General features: G+C 35.0%; 3 protein-coding genes and 1 long non-coding RNA gene across 4 annotated transcripts in view; 2 read left to right on the top strand and 2 right to left on the bottom strand.

Annotated features, from left to right (window-relative positions):
• Window positions 1-1949: 1949 nt before the first annotated feature.
• LOC106081200 (lectin subunit alpha) lies at window positions 1950-2615 on the top strand. Its single transcript, XM_013243004.1, has 3 exons — window positions 1950-2105; window positions 2180-2294; window positions 2363-2615. Exons 1-3 carry the CDS (start codon window positions 1980-1982, stop codon window positions 2602-2604), a joined length of 483 nt encoding a protein of 160 aa, XP_013098458.1. The 5' UTR covers window positions 1950-1979; the 3' UTR covers window positions 2605-2615.
• A 2552-nt stretch (window positions 2616-5167) lies between these two features.
• Window positions 5168-5922, bottom strand: LOC106081199 (lectin subunit alpha-like). The gene is made up of 3 exons (XM_013243003.2): window positions 5742-5922; window positions 5576-5690; window positions 5168-5514 (listed from the first exon to the last, which is right to left on the bottom strand). The coding sequence occupies exons 1-3, from the start codon at window positions 5880-5882 to the stop codon at window positions 5243-5245; spliced, it is 528 nt and encodes a 175-aa protein (XP_013098457.1). The 5' UTR covers window positions 5883-5922; the 3' UTR covers window positions 5168-5242.
• A 7077-nt stretch (window positions 5923-12999) lies between these two features.
• The window catches only part of LOC106081203 (fasciculation and elongation protein zeta-2), a 74584-nt gene continuing 69456 nt past the window's right edge, over window positions 13000-18127 (top strand). Inside the window, exon 1 of the mRNA XM_013243009.2 lies at window positions 13000-13903. Within this exon, the coding sequence (XP_013098463.1) occupies window positions 13425-13903 (479 nt within the window). The 5' untranslated portion in view covers window positions 13000-13424. The remainder of the gene's footprint in view (window positions 13904-18127) is intronic.
• On the bottom strand, window positions 13330-14495 carry LOC131996846 (uncharacterized). Its single transcript, XR_009398039.1, has 2 exons — window positions 14130-14495; window positions 13330-14074 (listed from the first exon to the last, which is right to left on the bottom strand). It is a non-coding gene; the product is annotated as an uncharacterized LOC131996846 (long non-coding RNA).

The raw sequence follows: 18127 nt of genomic DNA, 5'->3' as shown, positions 1-18127 counted from the left end.
TGGAGCATTTCCTATGTCATTGCCCGGCTTTCGCGTCTAACAGACACCGGCACTTAGTTGGGGACACTATATCAGACATGACCCACTTAGGGGAGTGGCATGGAAAACAATTAAGGATTTTGTAAGTAGCACGGAATTCCTAACTTAGATTTTCTTTTTCTAGTCATTCCGTTTGTAACACCTCGAAACATTCGTCTAAGACATCATAAAGTATTTATATTCTTGATCCTCTGGACGTTCTGAGTCGATCTGTCCGTCTGTCGAAATCACGATCGACGTCGAACGCGTAAAGCTAGCCGCTGGAAATTTTGCACAGATACTTAATATCGATGTAGGTTGTTGGGGATTGCAAATGGTTCGGTTCAGATTTAGATATAGCTCCCATATAAACCGATCTCCCGATTTAATTTCTGGAGCCCCTGGAGGCCGCAATTTTTGTCCGATTTGGCTCAAATTTTGCATGTAGTGTTCTGTTATGACTTCCAACAACTGTTATAAAAACGGTCTAAATCAGTCTATAAACTGATATAGCTCCCATATAAACCGATCTCCCGATTTGATTTCTTGAGCCCCTGGAAGCCGCAATTTTTGTCTGATTTAGCTGAAATTAGGACCGTACTTGACTCAGTTGTTGTTATGACTTCCAACAACTGTGTCAATTACTGTCCAAATCGGTCTATAATCTGATATATAAACCGATCTCCCGATGGGACTTCTTAGGTCCTTACAAGCCGCTAAAATTTTGCATGTGGTGTTCTGTGAAGACTTCCTAAAACTTTGCCAAAGGCACTCCAAATTGTTCTATAACCTGATATAGCTCCCATATAAAACGGTCGCCTTATTCGGTTCCTAGAAGCTTTCATATTTGCTAGTTTGAAAGAAGTCTGATTTGTAGAATAAAATAATGCCCTTCAAATAGATTTATTTTGTAAAAATTTTTAACAGGGTTCCCAAGATTCGGCCCGGCCGAACTTAGTACGATTTTACTGTTTTGTATTTAGAGCGCACAACAAGCCGATTACTGGCTTAGGTGTATGTCCATAGTAGCATGGGGCGGATTAATATCTGCAGATTTTTGTATAGCTCCAATATATATGTATCGCCCGATTTACATTTATAAGGCTGTAATAAACACAATTTGTAACCGATCTGCACGGATTGTTTACTGATCTAAACATATCTGCGAAATTTCATCAAAATCGGTTCGAATTTGGATGGAGCACCCATACATATTTATCGTCGGATTTGCACCTATATAGCCGTAGTAACAACAATTTTCAAACGATCTGTTTAAAAGTCGGCTCAGATTTAGATATAATTCTCATATACATATATATTTATATATTGCCCGAATTTTTAATTGTAGTGTAGGTGTAGGATATTATATAGTCGGCTCCGCCCGACTTTTGCCTTTCCTTACTGGTTTTCATTTGAGACAGGGGCGGTTGCGTCAGTTGTCGCTGAAGGCTTTAGCCTCGAGTCACGTGAACGCTGAACGCATGGAGAGGATGACTTCAGTATGATTTGTGGGGATGAGAAGAGGTCTATGGACTTCGCTAGTGGCCAGAATGAAACCAACTAGTGGGATCTCAACGTATGTAGCGTAGTCACAACTGACGGACGGACAGACGCATATGTCTAGGAATTTTACAATGATCAAGGTATCTTGGTATATTGTAAAGTGGAATATTTGATATTTTTACATTTTTCAAAAGGAATGACAAAATAAATATACCATCCATAGTGGACGGTATACAAATTTAAATTTAGGTTTGTTTTTGAGTTTAGCGGTTAAACTTTTAATCACTATATTCCTGAACATATATATATATAAAATATATCAAAATAAACATTAAGAGAGCAAAAACCGCAAAAGCCACCAGAGTACATTATATTTGCGCAATATTCAAATTTAGGTTTATGAAAAGTAGAAGTGAAAAGGCAACCAACAAACCTGATTTAGTCATTTCTGGGGAACAATGGAGCGTATAGCGTGTTTCATACTTTTGGTTACCTATTTCGTGGTACAGAGTAATGGATTAACTGAGGCCAACTATTACACATCGCCCATGAATAAGATATACTACATAGAGCCACAAAATAAGGTATACTATTCTTACTATATAGAGATTCAAAACTGATTATCTTGAACTATCGTCCTTAATGTACTCAATTTCAGTATAATTGGTTTGGTTCTCTAACAGAATGCACTCGCATGAATATGAGCATTATAACTGTAGACAGTGCTGAAAAGACCAAGGATCTCAATGATGTCATAAATACCAATTTTAAAGGTTATTTGAATATGGGTGTTGTTTCCATCTTGGATTTCATAAAATGTTTCATTTTGTTTTGTATGCAGATGTAGAAAAACCCTTGCTTTATATAGGTGGCAGTGATATGGCTGATAATGGCAAATACGTTTGGCACTCAACGGGCAATGAGTTTGTTTATACCAATTGGGCTGAATATGAACCCAATAATTTCGAAGATGATGAGCATTGTGTGCATATAGGTCTGTACAATGATGGCACCTGGAATGATGTGAAATGCTCCTTAAAGCTTGGCTTTATTTGTGAAGTAAATAAAAATGAGCCACAATAATTGAAAAATAACTTTAATAAAAATAAATTACTCAGTCAGTGTTACAAATTTATAGATAAAAATAACGTTGATTGTTATAAAAAAGGAACATTGGTTTAAATAAATATTGGCCATGTAAAGCGTCCAATAAGTCAAGCAATACTCTAGTGAACCAAGATGAATGGTAATAACGTTTCAATTAATCTTTTATTTAAAATTGACAAAAGTTCAAATTCAATTAAAAAAAATGATTGAATCAATTAATTTTTTAACTGAAAATTGCCAGAATTTCAATCACGATCGTAATTGAATAAAATCTTGATTTAATTAAAAAATTATTGATTCAATTATTTTTTTAATTGAAAACATTTTTAATTTCAATTAAATTTTTAATTGAAAAAATGTTCGTGATATTTCCCTTACAGATTGAAATAATTTTACATACGCATAAATATCCAAAATATGTACTCATCTCTGCCATAGAACATCTGCTGCGTGTTTATGTCCCACACTTTCTATAGGTTTTCTTTTGTTTGAACCCTTGTCTGGATTAGCGCAGGTGAAAATTCGTTATTATTATTAGGATTTTTAAGGCGATGCTTGTGGTTCAACGATAAAAACTAAATTACATCTTCCTTCCTCGATTTACTGTGGGATCAAAAAAATGGAAATTTTGCCCATGCACATTCCACTAAGAAACAAGGGCAAACTTCTTACATATCAGGAGTGCAGTCCGATTCGAGTTTAAGCTCTATGATAAGGGGCCTCCTTTTGATAGTCTGTCGCACGGCGTGTAGCAGTGCGACAGCTCTTTGGGAAGAAGTTTTTATATGGTTTTTATACCCTCCACCATAGGATGGGGGGTATACTAATTTCGTCATTCTGTTTGTAACTACTCGAAATATTCGTCTGAGACCCCATAAAGTATATATATTCTTGATCGCCGCGACATTTTATGTCGATCTAGCCATGTCCGTCCGTCTGTCTGTCGAAAGCACGCTCACTTCCAAAGGAGTAAAGCTAGCCGCTTGAAATTTTGCACAAATACTTCTTATTAGTGTAGGTCGGTTGGTATTGTAAATGGGTCATATCGCTTCATGTTTTGATATAGCTGCCATATAAACCGATCTTGGGTCTTGACTTCTTGAGCCTCTAGAGTGCGCAATTCTTATCCTATTGGAATGAATTTTTGCACGCCGTGTTTTGTTATGATATTAAAAAACTGTGCCAAGTATGGTTCAAATCGGTCCATAACCTGATATAGCTGTCATATAAAGCGATCGTGGGTCTTGACTTCTTGAGTCTCTAGAGGGCGCATTTCTTATTCGATTTGAATGAATTTTTGCACGAAGTATTTTGTTATGATATCCAACAACTGTGCCAAGTATGGTTCAAATCGGTTCATAACCTGATATAGCTGTTATATAAACAGATCTGGGGACTTGACTTCTTGAGCTTCTAGAGGGCGCAATTCCTATCCGATGTGGCTGAAATTTTGCATGACATATTTTAATATGACTTTCAACGACTGTGTCAAATAAGGTTAAATCGGTTCATAACCTGATATAGCTGCCATAAAAATCGATCTGGGATCTTGACTGCTTAAGCCTCTAGAGGTCGCAATTATTATCCGATTTGCCTGAAACGACGGATCCTCTCTTGACCATCAACATACGTGTTTATTATGGTCTGAATCGGTCTATAGCCCGATACAGCTCCCAAATAAATCGATCTCTCTATTTTAGTTCTTGAGCCCCCAAAGGGCGCAATTCTTATTCGTATTGGCTGACATTTTACACAGGTTTCCAACATATAATTTAATTGTGGTCCAAACCGGACCATATCTTGATATCGCTTTAATAGCAGAGGAAATCTTTTCTTATATCCTTTTTTGCCTAAGAAGAGATGCCGGGAAAAGAACTCGACAAATGCGATCGATGGTGGAGGGTATATAAGATTTGGCTCGGCCGAACTTAGCACGCTTTTACTTGTTATATATATATTGGGTTGCCCAAAAAGTAATTGCGGATTTTTTATATAGTCAGCGTTGACAAATTTTTTCACAGCTTGTGACTCTGTAATTGCATTCTTTCTTCTGTCAGTTATCAGCTGTTACTTTTAGCTTGTTTTAGAAAAAAGTGTAAAAAAAGTATATTTGCTTAAAGTTCATTCTAAGTTTTATTAAAAATGCATTTACTTTCTTTTAAAAAATCCGCAATTACTTTTTGGGCAACCCAATAGTACCTCACAAATGTCACCAACGTTCAGAGGGGAAAACCATCGTTGAAAGCTTTTTCTGATGGTCTCGCCAGGATTCGAACCCAGGCGTTCAGCGTCATATTCGGACATGCTAACCTCTGCGCTACGCAGGGATCACAATGGACTAAAATGTCTATATGAGTTTGAAACAAGTCTATCACTATAACCTAACCTATAAAGTAAACCGGAAGTCAATTCAGTTTATAAAGACACACACCAGACATTCGTAGCTATTTTTAGAGCCTTTTACTGATTTAGCAGTAATTTTTAGCTTTCAATCAACACATTCTGCACTAATAGAAGCACCAACACGGCTTGAAAATATTCTGGGATTTTTTTAAGTCTTAGATTTATTAAAATCAAATCTTGCATTACATTCACTTAGGTATTAAATTTAAAACTACACCTTTGGCACCGCTTCACCACCTTCGGGATTTAATAGTTGTTCACATATAAAACCCAGTTTCCGTGCACAGTTTATATCGTTCCATTTTTCATCTCCGTGGTAGCCCAGATGAACGCATCGCTCATTTAGTTTTCGATAATTATTTGGTTCGTTCTTTTCCCAGTTGGTGTAAGTGAAAACATCACCCTTGGGTAGCCATATGAAGTCACGAAATTCGACCAAGTCATTTGCTCCAATGAACATTGATGGTATTCGCTTTTTGTTATCTGTAATCAAAGATTATCAATAACAATAATCAAATAATTACTTTTGATAAACATGGCTTACTAAGGAAAGCTTCATTAAGAATTATCTTCACATCATCTGATTTGGCTTTGGTGTCAATCGAGACCAGATTCATTTTTTTATTCTCACATTCTGTTGCCGCCTCCGACCAGTTGTACTGAAAATTTCCATGATTAGTTTAAAATGAGTTTGATTATAAAAATTCCACCTTTTGTTTTGTCTCTATGAAATATTTGAAATTTTCTGTGGTGAAAATATTTGGATCTTTATCGTCGTCATCGGCAGCTAGTGCAAAATTCCACAATAAAACACTGATAACTACGATGCCCAGAACCGTTGATCCCTTCATGTTGCTGTTTACACACTGAATGTTTCAGAATGCGGTATGATGAGTTTATATGTCTGGTATTGGCAGTGGTTACTTCTGTATTTTTATTATATTTTACAATAATTATGATATATATGTATGAATAATGAGCAAATTTACGATAAAGCAAAAAGTAGTTGTGTATATTAAGTGGGTTCTTAAGTATTCTAATGCTTAATACGGAGTATAACTCAAAATTTAATAAAGAATGGTGGAGGAAGAGACAACACACTGTTAACAAAACTACAATGTAAGAGTAATAAGAGAGGTTTCTTCAGGGTTCAGGTCTGTGCTTCGGAACAACCTCAAACGCTGTTTTCACTGCTCATTAAATCCGGATTTAAGGCTCTCGTCAGCTGATTTTATAAAGGGAAAACAGATGATCAAGCCATTAAATCCGGATTTAAAGACCAGTGTAAACGGCGTTTTAGCCCCTAAAGGCAGCTTGTCAAGGACCGCCAAGCCCACATATTCTAAGGCTTAAAAAATTTATAACTCTCGTTGTTCATTTCTATTTTGCCCTCTTTGTTTAGGTCTTCGCCTATGTACGTTCAAGATCATTTGTTTTGGTTGGCATTTACAGCTGGAATAGGTTAGATTGAGGGATAAGCGCCTGGCAACCGCAGTTGCACACCGATTCAGTCGGAGACATTTGGTCCATTGTGTTTGTCCTAGAAAGAAATAAAAGAAGAGTGAGAAAAATGAAAGTATGAAAGGTATTACTTCGACACATAGTCACGCACATGCGCCTGAAGGCAAAGGGAGAGAGAGAGGAAATGTCGGCATAGAAACCGAAAAAGTTTCACCGACTAGAGATGCGCCGCATCAACCACCTCAGGCCCTTACAGAAGTTCAGAATGATTAGGGAGTCGAAAGACTTTAGAGAGCTTTGAGAAAAGAAGAGGGATAAGGGAGTTTTCCTCAGGGATCAGGTCTATGCTCCGGAACATTGGCATTTACAGCAGGAATAGGTTAGATTGAGGGATAAGCGCCTGGCAACCGCAGTTGCACACCGATTCAGTCGGAGACATTTGGTCCATTGTGTTTGTCCTAGAAAGAAATAAAATAAGACTGAGAAAAATAAAAGTATGGGAGGTATTACTTCGACACATAGACTCGCACATGCGCCTGAAGACAAGGGGAGAGAGAGAGAGAGAGAGGAAATGCAGGCATAGAAACCGAAAAAGTCTCATCGACTAAAGATCAGCCGCATCAGCCACCTCAGGCCCTTGCAGAAGTTCAGAATGATTAGGAGGTTAAATAACTTTAGAGAGTTTTGAGTAGTAAAAGAGGTATTCAGCAGCGCCCAAACGTCCGTGATGCTCCTTGCATCTCCCTACAAGCCTCGGCCTCACATGACCTGCAGCCAGGGCCTACAGCAACGACTGACTGTCCAAATATATCGTGACAGTTTGACAGCCTGTGTAGGGCATGTGGGGAAAATGACGAGACGTTGGAGCATTTTCTATGTAATTGCGCGGCTAACAGACACCGGTTCTTAGATACTTTACTTACTTTAATTGGCTATGACAGAATATTTGTTCCACTAGCCGAACGTAGAATAGCGTTCCAAGCGCCTAGATCTTCTGCGCTCATTCTAAAATCTCGGACACCAAGTTTCGAGGTGTCTCCCACCACTTGATCTTTTCATCGGGCTTTTGGTCTTCCCGGTTTACATGTACCAACGTGTTTGCCTTCATAAGACTTCTTTGCTGGAGCTTATTCATACATTCTGACAACATGACCCAGCCAACGCAGCCGTTGTATTTTGATGCGTGTAACTATGCTATCGTCTTCATACAACTCATACAGCTCATGGTTCATACGTCGCCTATATTCTCCATTATCACAAACTGGTCCATCTTGTGGTTCCCAACTTTCTCTATGTTCTTTATCTGCTCGGTTGTGCAAGGCTTTTTGGGAGTGGAAACCATCCATTTCGTCTTATCTCCATTTACTGCCAGACCCATTTTCACTGACTCTCTTTCGATTCTTTCAAAGACTGCAGTTACTACTTCCGGTGACCGACCTATGATATCGATATCGTCGGCATAGGCGATCAGCAAATGCTCTCTTGTGATTAGTGTGCCATATCTATTCACATCTGCATCTCGTATAATCTTCTCCAACAGGATATAAAAGAGATGACACTATAGGCTGTCTCCTTGTCTGAAACCTCGTTTGGTATTAAATGGTTCGGAGAGATTCTTTCCTATTCTTACTGAGGAACGCGTATCAGCAAGTTTCATCCTGCAGAGTCTTATCAATTTTGCAGGGATACCAAACTCAGACATGGCTTGAAATACCTTTGAACGTAAAGGAGTATCGAAGGTGGCTTTGTAGTCAACAAAGAGATGGTAGGTGTTGATTTGTCCTTCTCGGGTCTTTTCCAGGATTTGGCGCAGTGTGAATTTCTGGTTCAGGGTGGATTTACCAGGTCTAAAGCTGCATTGATAGGGTCCAATTATCTTATTGACTTTAGGTTTTAATCTTTCACACAGAACGTGAGAGAGTATCTTGTATGCGATGGGGAGGAGACTTATTCCTCTTGTCTCCTTTCTTGTGTACGGGACATAGTATGCTGAGGTTCCAATCATCGGGAACGCGTTCTTCTAGCCAGATTGCGCAGATAAGTTTCGCCTCCGGTCTTAATTAGCTTAGCGGGTAACCCGTCGGCTCCTGCTGCCTTGTTGTTCTTTAGTCGAGTCACCGCTACTTGGACCTCATTCTGACTAGGAGGTAAACATTCTATACACAAGTAAGGCTGATGTTGAAGAATTAAGCTTTTATGCGGATTGTGGCTAGCCTCTCATCCACCGGAGTAAAGCTGGAGACAAGGTGTTTCAGTCTCCGACTAACCACAAATCCTCAGCCAAATTCATCCTCGTGTTATGGCAGCTGTAGTATAGTTCGTCACCGTTTGGTGTTGTAGTGATGCCATTCCCCGCCCATCGCACTTCCTGTAAGGCGGTAATATCTGCCTTGTACTTCTCTAACACAACCGCCAGAGCGTTTACTGCACCTTATCTATAAAGAGTGCGAGCATTCCTGGTGCAGATCCGCAAATCATGGTCCTTTTTTGCGTGGGTCGTCAACGGTTCTTAGGTGAGGGTACAATACCAGACATGAACCAACTTAGTATGGAAAACAATTAGAAATTTTTTATGTTCATTTAATACGAGATGAAATTTCATTCGATTCGAAAGCGCACTCGGTAATTCGACCACATACGTGATCGAATGCACTTTCGAATCGATTGAAATTTTATCTGGTATTTAATGGATGTTATATTCCTTCTAGAAGGGATATAACACCCATTTAAAAAGAGGTGAAATTTCATTCGATTCGAAAGCGCATTCGGTAATTCGGCCGCATACGTGATCGAGTGCACTTTCGAATTGAATGAAATTTAATCTCGTATTTAATGGATGTTATACTCCTTCTAGAAGGGGTATAACACCCATTTAAAAAGAGATAAAATTTCATTCGATTTGAAAGCGCACTCGGTAATTCGGCCGTATACGTGATCGAGTGCGCTTTCGAATCGAATGAAATTTCATCTCGTATTTAATGGATGTTATACCCCTTCTATAAGCATTTTAAAGAATTTTTTTTTATAAATAACAATCGACTTAAACATTTGCGTTCTTAAAATTCAAAAATTCTCTTTCAATAAAGAAATACATAATTCACAATAGCGAGAATTCGAACGGTTTTACCCGTTCAGGTATGCGGTCACTTGGCCCCTGGTTTTCGTATAGAGGCGTGCATACTAACCTATGTAATGTGTTGCTGGTCTCTTGCAAACTTTCCCAGTAGCTCACAATTGAAATCCTTATTGTGAAGAACTACCTTAATAAACAATTCGAAAGTGTTCAAATGTCCATGTACAATGTTTAAGAAGTACAAAACCGCAATTAGATAAAATCCACCACTCTTACTCTCATTAAGATCTCTCGCAACAGCAACAATCGGAAGTCATTCATAAGATTCAAGCTCTTATCGACACATATTAAATTTATTCTCATTTGCCATTGCTTATCACTTTAGTATTTTTTTTTTTTTTTTTGTTTCGAAAACTTGTTTTAAATATGTGCTTTGCACATGTTAATAATGTTACACATTTGTGTGTTTGATGACGATTTTTCTTTAAGCAAAACATCAAATTGCTCTTTTTGAAATGCGTAATTGGAAGCTGTTTCAACAAGTGAAGTGACTTAAAAACAAAAAAGACGCCTGCTGCGGAAAGTGTTCAACTCAAATAGGATATATTAAGGTCCAAAATAAGCCAAAATCACAACAGAATCTAAAAGTGCAAAACTCTGTACAATCATTATGGTGACAAAGCCAGATTCGCAATAGACTGGAATCCTACACATGGAGAAGACAAGATGACAAAAAAGTTGCCAAGACGAAAAAAGATGTTGTTGCTGTTGTAGCCACATTTGCATGTGGAAGTGGAGATCCTCGTCAAACTCTTATAGGTGAGCAAGCTCTTTTCGATCTATACAACCGATGGAACATGATGGCCATTGGTTATTTAAAGGAGCCAATATCTCGCCTTGTCATATCGATCATCATAGGCACTCAGTGTTTAAGCAAGAGCCGGTGCCGCCCGGCCTCTCACTGAGACTCGATACTGCTAATTGTTCGCGACTGCCTTTGCAGCTACTCCGTATGGAGCATTCCATTATTTGCAACCTGTGGACGCTTCCGGTAGCTTCTAGCTAAGCTTCTCGTAATAACGAAGAACACCACACACAAAGTTCCGACCTGTGTGATGTTCATAGTTATCTCATACCGGGGGAGGGCTGGAAAAAGATTAAAGTTCTTGTGTCGTTAGTGTAGTAATTTTTGTTGGAAATTAATATTTTATTAGGGTTGTATAGAGAATTCTCATAACAATCAATATTATTTTTACAAACAGCCGGCTTCATGTAGACAGTGAACATTCCATTAAACTAACATATCAATGAGTGCTGTCCGATTCAAGTTTAAGCGCAATGATAAGGAACCTCCTTTTTTATAGCCCATTCCAAACGGTGTGCCCCATTGCGAAACCTTTTTGGGGAGAAGTTTTTCATTTCCGTGGCATAGTAACTCACAAATGTCGTCAGAATTAGGATGGCACAACTGCTGAACATTTTTTTGACTCTCTCGTTAGGCTGGTCATAGGCGGACAACTTAATCGCTGTGCTACGGTGGCCTCCATATGGTTAAGTAGTGTTAAAATAAAACGGTCCCAGTGCAGTGCATGTTTTGAATTAACGGCTTATATAATGAGTTATTGTGCATAAACGGATTTTATCATGAGTCATTGTGAATAGTCCATAACATTGTTGCACAATTATTTTAAGCAACATGTAGAGGCTGGAAATTGCTGCAGCAACATTTTATTGTTGCGTTAAATTATCGACTTGGGCAATTTCCGATATCTGACACAGGGTGACACAAAACAGTATAACTAATTATTTTGAAAATGTAATCACTAAATTAAATGTTGAGGATAAATAATATATGACATTTGACAAAAAAAGTTGTAGCTTTAATTCATTAAAAAGGCTTCAAACTATCAAAAAAAAAAAAATCATTATGCCGAGAAATACTTTGGATACTGGAGTTTCAAGCGATGTCGTCACAATATAACTGAAGTTAGAAAATCATCTGTAATAGCATGTTTACATTGAAATTTATATCATCTAAATTTAACTAACTCTAAAAACAAATCCTGTCCGTTTACACTGCGTTTTTGGGGATTTAAATGGCATACACAAGTGTACATGCGCATATATGAATGTTAATATGACACACATTCATACACAATTTTTTTGGGGCATGGAGATCTAAAAACAAATGGATTTGGGCTCTAGTGGAAACATGGTTTTAGAAATAAACTTTGTTTTACAACTTATCTTCTTCAAATGTGTTTTATATTTGTATTTTCATCATTAAAACACTGTTATTATTAAGATTTTTAGAAAAAAAATCACAGCTGTAGTAAGCATTTGACATTAAATTTTCTACAATATCAAAACAAAAATAAAAAAATTGTACTCAGCTGTTGACCTTACCTTATAAATGCATCCTACGACGAATGTTAAAATGAAATCTGGAAACCTTGTTCTCAACTCAAGTTATACTCCAAATTGTTCGTATGATATTCCTCCATCAAATTACGTTAATATCATGGAGTAAAGAGGCTTTTTCTCGCCTCCAAGATGGAAGTCGTTGGCTAAAATCATTGTTAAATTCTTAAAAATCATAATTATGTGCCGTCGCTAGGGACCGAAAATGGTTGATAATTTCCGTACTTTAGCATTTTGTTACTTTGTGTCACCCTGTGAAGATAGAAACGTTTTTGTTATCGAAAGTAAACTACGTCGTTAACTCAACGCAGGTTTATTTTAACATAAACATTCATTGAAGATTCATCGTTGTGTGCTTTCGAAACGGATGGTAACGGAACGTGTTTTTCTCTGTTTTTCGGTCTAGAGTCTATAAAAAATACTAGTAATTTACTAGTAGTACGGTATTTACGTTTACTGGGTATAAAAATATATAACACAAAAAAACAACAACAACCAATAAAAAACACCCACCCTGTCAACTTTAATAACAAGTAGAAGCATAACGAATAGATTGTCAAAAGGGGGTTGTTGCAAACAGCCCATAAACCGACCCCTTAGAGTATTGTTATTGTTGTGTCGATTGACTTGTTGTTGTTTTCGCTTTGCCCAGTGCTTCTCTGTCAAGTGATCAAAAATAGAAAAAATAAAAAGAAATAATTTTAAACGCCATTGATTGTGTTCATTGAAAAAAACAACGAATATTTCAATAATTACATGTTTTTCAGAAAAGGGCGTTAAGAGTTTAAATCACCTGTCTCCTTTTAGAAGAAATATTTTTTTTTTCGATTTTCCCCAACCTTTCATTCTCTTTTTCGTTGAAAATCGTCATTCCTTCATTGTCCTATTCGTAAATATGCGCAAATAACATACCCCCAACGAGCTTCGTCAAATAATTCGTCGTCAGCAACCAAAGCAATCAGCCACAAATCCACAGTGCTCCAAGTGTTCCGTCGCGCACCGTCGGGTTTAAGTGTATCTCTGAAGGAAGCAAGGAAGTCGGTTTGAAAGTCGCGTAGTGAAAAAATATTTAATATATAATAATAATAGTTATAATTAACTAATTGAACAAAAAACAACATCAAAGTAAAAAACAAGCAGCAAAACCACCCACTAATCAATAGAACCAGCTGTACAGCGTATGTTTGTGTTTGTTAAGTGTTAAATGTCTGCACCAGCAAAATTCATTAAAAAACAAAAATTGTAGATAATTGAAACAGTGATAAAATTTCAAGAATATTATTGCCTGCGGCATAATACCCTCCGCTGAAAATAAAGTGTTTCGTGCTGATAACTCATTTGTATTTACTTGTTGTGGTCACTGGCTAAGCTAGAAAAAGAAGAATAAAACTGCTCCGTCTCAGACTTTTGTTTATTTAATTGAGTGTTTATTTAGGCCATGCGTGACCTCGGCTCGAAAATGGCCGAGCTTAAATTTGAGGCTCCCTTGGCAAAGATGGATGAGACCGATGACTGGGCCGGCTGTGATTTCATCTCCAATCAAAATACCATCAATGACTCATTGAACTTGAATCTCAAGGATCCCATGGCGGCCCAAGAAAATAAAATTCGTCTGCTCGAGGAAGCCGTGAGGGATGCCCATGTCAGCAAGAATGGTGGATATAACGTGGGAGGCAATATAAGTCCCAATTGCAATACCATGCTAAGCGCCGAGATGTCTACCACATTGGATGCTGGTGCCAAGGGTAATGCAGATGCCACCGATAATTTTGGTGAAGCGTTTGGTGGCAGTTTGGAAGATTTGGTCAATACTTTCGATGAAAAGATTACCAAATGTTTTGGCAATTTTGAGGAGAATGTGGAGGCGCTGGCGCCAGTTCAAGTACGCAGTCAGGATGAGATTATGAACGAATGCCAGTAAGTTAATATTTACTTTAAAATATTTTCCTCAATTAAGAAATAATTGTAAATTATTAGTTCGAGGGTTGGTGTCTCACTTTGTATATGTTTTGTGCTGAATTCACCCAAAAGTTTTATAACACCTTGTGCATCTCCCCTTTCTCCTTCCCCTACCCACAATGACGGCCACTATAAAAGATAAACTATTTCACGCACTTGACTTCATTTTCTTTTTATCACTTACCTTTTCCTCTCTCCACCAAAAATTTTCTTTGAAAATTTACCCAAATGTAGGATGTGTAAGTAGGGAAAAGTTTAGCGCCTGCGCTTTCCAACTCCTTGTTTGCCTTAAACGAGTTTGTAATCGTTGGTAGTTTATCGCAAAAGGACAACGACGTAATCTCTTCTCTGACTCCAGATATCCCCCTTCTCTTTCGCCCGGTCTACTTCTATTTAGCTGTTGAAAAACCCTGCCCAGTTTGTATGTTGTCACTTGCAAAGGGAAATCAAAATTAAATTGATTGATAGCAAACTGATAGAAAGGGAGGGAAGGCAAATATCAATAAAAAATGGGGCATACAAATTTCAAATCAAATACAAATGGACAATATTTAATTTGTTCCAAAAAAATTCAAAAAATTCTTATAGATACAAAAAATTGCGAAAAAACTAAATATTGGACAAATTATAGAAATAAAATTTTGACAAAATTTTCTATAGAAATAAAATTTTGACAAAATTTTCTATAGAAATAAAATTTTGACAAAATTTTCTATAGAAATAAAATTTTGACAAAATTTTCTATAGAAATAAAATTTTGACAAAATTTTCTATAGAAATAAAATTTTGACAAAATTTTCTATAGAAATAAAATTTTGACAAAATTTTCTATAGAAATAAAATTTTGACAAAATTTTCTATAGAAATAAAATTTTGACAAAATTTTCTATAGAAATAAAATTTTGACAAAATTTTCTATAGAAATAAAATTTTGACAAAATTTTCTATAGAAATAAAATTTTGACAAAATTTTCTATAGAAATAAAATTTTGACAAAATTTTCTATAGAAATAAAATTTTGACAAAATTTTCTATAGAAATAAAATTTTGACAAAATTTTCTATAGAAATAAAATTTTGACAAAATTTTCTATAGAAATAAAATTTTGACAAAATTTTCTATAGAAATAAAATTTTGACAAAATTTTCTATAGAAATAAAATTTTGACAAAATTTTCTATAGAAATAAAATTTTGACAAAATTTTCTATAGAAATAAAATTTTGACAAAATTTTCTATAGAAATAAAATTTTGACAAAATTTTCTATAGAAATAAAATTTTGACAAAATTTTCTATAGAAATAAAATTTTGACAAAATTTTCTATAGAAATAAAATTTTGACAAAATTTTCTATAGAAATAAAATTTTGACAAAATTTTCTATAGAAATAAAATTTTGACAAAATTTTCTATAGAAATAAAATTTTGACAAAATTTTCTATAGAAATAAAATTTTGACAAAATTTTCTATAGAAATAAAATTTTGACAAAATTTTCTATAGAAATAAAATTTTGACAAAATTTTCTATAGAAATAAAATTTTGACAAAATTTTCTATAGAAATAAAATTTTGACAAAATTTTCTATAGAAATAAAATTTTGACAAAATTTTCTATAGAAATTAAATTCTGACAAAATTTTCTATAGAAATAAAATTTTTACAAAATTTTCTATAGAAATAAAATTTTGAGAAAATTTTCTATAGAAATAAAATTTTGAGAAAATTTTCTATAGAAATAAAATTTTGACAAAATTTTCTGTAGAAATAAAATTTTGACAAAATTTTCTATAGAAATAAAATTTTGACAAAATTTTCTATAGAAATAAAATTTTGACAAAATTTTCTATAGAAATAAAATTTTGACAAAATTTTGTAAGAAAATAAAATTTTGTAAAAAATAAAATTTTGAGAAAATTTTCTATGGAAATAAAATTTTGAGAAAATTTTCTATAGAAATAAAATTTTGACAAAATTTTCTATAGAAATAAAATTTTGAGAAAATTTTCTATAGAAATAAAATTTTAACAAAATTTTCTATAGAAACAATCAACTTTAACATTAATTTGATGAAAATTTTCAGTAGAAAGAATTGGCTAATATTTTCTATAGAAACAAAATTCTTATCATAATAAAAACTTGGCAAAATGTTCGAGAAACAAAAATTTTGAAAAAAATTTCATAGAAAAACGTTTATCAAAATTTGCGATAGAAATAAAATTTTGGAAAAAAAAGTATAGTAACAAATGTTGTATTAAGAATTCTTTATGGTTATATATAAAATGTTGACCAACAAACATTTCCAACTTTAAACATTTTCTGCGAAAGAAAAATGTGTATTTCTTACAACAATTAAACCGTGATGATGTCAGTTCTATAGGGGCATGTAGAATTTGAAAGAATTAACATTTCACACAAAGCCCAAGACAGCGTGAAACACAAAAACACGTACAAAAGTCGAATCAAGTGCCTTTTAATTTATTGAAGCGTACTCGCACACGACAGTACAGCAGTGTGGACATGACGAACTGTTGTTTCGTTACAAGCTCTGAATTCAACCAAAAAACAAATTGTACGTTGAAGAAGGCACAATATAGCACACAGATTGTACATCACAGAGCTCAACAGTAAAGGGCCGAAATGGTGGACACAATGACGACGAATTGCCAGGGACAGTAGAAGGAAGTTGGTTTCTTGCTTGTGTGCGTCCCCTCTCCTACATCCAAAAATGGTTGGTGGCCCCATTGAGCAATTGGAATTTGGACGATGACAAATATGAAACGAAGTAACGACCGCCTCCTATATGCATATGTTATATATGTATAAGTACTTATATATGAACGGAAGAGTAGGTTAAATTCTAGTTGAGATAGTCGTGTCACACAAAATAATAATCACAATTTAAATACTTAAACAATTTATTTATTACAAATGTCTGAATGGACCATAACTGAGAGTCAACAAGCCGTGGACAAGTGTGCGATCCAATGAGGAAACCAAATTATGAATACATTCGAAAATGCAATCATCAGTCTATGCGATAAAGCAACAAAATGTATGTAATGATGTCATAAAATTTTACGATTAACAAACTACAATATATGGACCCAATGATTGCGTAGGGTCATGTAGACGATAATGTTGATGATGATGATAATAAAAATGAATAAAACGGATAACACTATAAAAATAAAATTTGCCTGAAGGCTTGCTCTTATGGCATTGAACATATATGACCTAGTGAACTTTTAAGTTATGGCCAGGGTTATGGTTTTCCATGCTTAATGTTGAAGTTAATGGTCTACACAACTATAAAATTTTGATAAATTTCTCCTAGAAAAACATTTTTCTAAATGTTCAAGAATTGTTTTGGAAGAGTATAGGCATTTTAGAACTGAAATTAGTAGCCCCATGTTTACAAATCTGGCCAGTTTCATTTAAACTCATATTTATTATGCCATCAAATGCCTTCGCCATCAAGTCTCAAAAAAGGTTTCAGTCATCTCTTGTTAATTCGTTATTAAAATACGAAGATGCCTTGCTTTCCTCCAAATAAATGATACGACATTCCATTGTGCCATGATTAGATTAGCTCTTACTTATAGGTACATAATGATTTGTTTGGAGTTTTTTTCAGAACGAGTGTTTTGAGATTGTTTTCCGTTTCTCGGGTTTATAAAGATTCACTTGATGCTTTTAGCTTATAAGCAATCCATCGGTACCTAATGCTATGTCTAAAAATTCTCCTAAAAAGTATTATGGGACCTTAGCTTATAGGGAATTAGATCATGATCATGAAAATGCTAATGCGACCTATGTTTTCATTTCTCTATACGAATTATTTTATAATAAATATTTGATTTATTTTGCTTGTGTATATTCCATACAGCTTTCGTTTTCTTATATTCTAGAAAGTACATTTTACAATTCTATTTTCCCACATTCCATAAACTGCACACTCGATAACCTTTTTGATCATTTTACTTTTCTCTCTCTCTTTATTTCCCTCTTCACTGTTAGCAAATTCTGATTTGAAGAAAATAATTTCAAATGTAAAAAAATGCATGTCTCTTTTCGAATCATATTGATTTTTGCTCCGTTTACACATGCATCTCATTGATTGTATATAAATATGTAGTAATAAAAATTCCAAGTTTATTTTCATCGTTAAGGCAATTTTTATAA

Source organism: Stomoxys calcitrans, chromosome 4, assembly GCF_963082655.1.
Source record: "Stomoxys calcitrans chromosome 4, idStoCalc2.1, whole genome shotgun sequence".
Classification (NCBI taxonomy): Eukaryota; Metazoa; Arthropoda; class Insecta; order Diptera; family Muscidae; genus Stomoxys; species Stomoxys calcitrans.
Note: the sequence above shows the minus strand (reverse complement) of the source record. Positions and strands in the feature narration are given on the sequence as shown.

What these genes read in the sequence shown, in the direction of transcription:
- LOC106081200 (XM_013243004.1), top strand. Translation starts at nt 1,980, where the DNA reads ATGGAGCGTATAGCGTGTTTCATACTTTTGGTTACCTATTTCGTGGTA. An exon ending in ACATAGAGCCACAAAATAAG is followed by an intron (nt 2,106 to 2,179) that starts GTATACTATTCT and finishes ACTCAATTTCAG; the next exon opens with TATAATTGGTTTGGTTCTCT. An exon ending in CATAAATACCAATTTTAAAG is followed by an intron (nt 2,295 to 2,362) that starts GTTATTTGAATA and finishes TTTTGTATGCAG; the next exon opens with ATGTAGAAAAACCCTTGCTT.
- LOC106081199 (XM_013243003.2), bottom strand. Translation starts at nt 5,882, where the DNA reads ATGAAGGGATCAACGGTTCTGGGCATCGTAGTTATCAGTGTTTTATTG. An exon ending in TCATAGAGACAAAACAAAAG is followed by an intron (nt 5,691 to 5,741) that starts GTGGAATTTTTA and finishes GGAAATTTTCAG; the next exon opens with TACAACTGGTCGGAGGCGGC. An exon ending in TCTTAATGAAGCTTTCCTTA is followed by an intron (nt 5,515 to 5,575) that starts GTAAGCCATGTT and finishes CTTTGATTACAG; the next exon opens with ATAACAAAAAGCGAATACCA.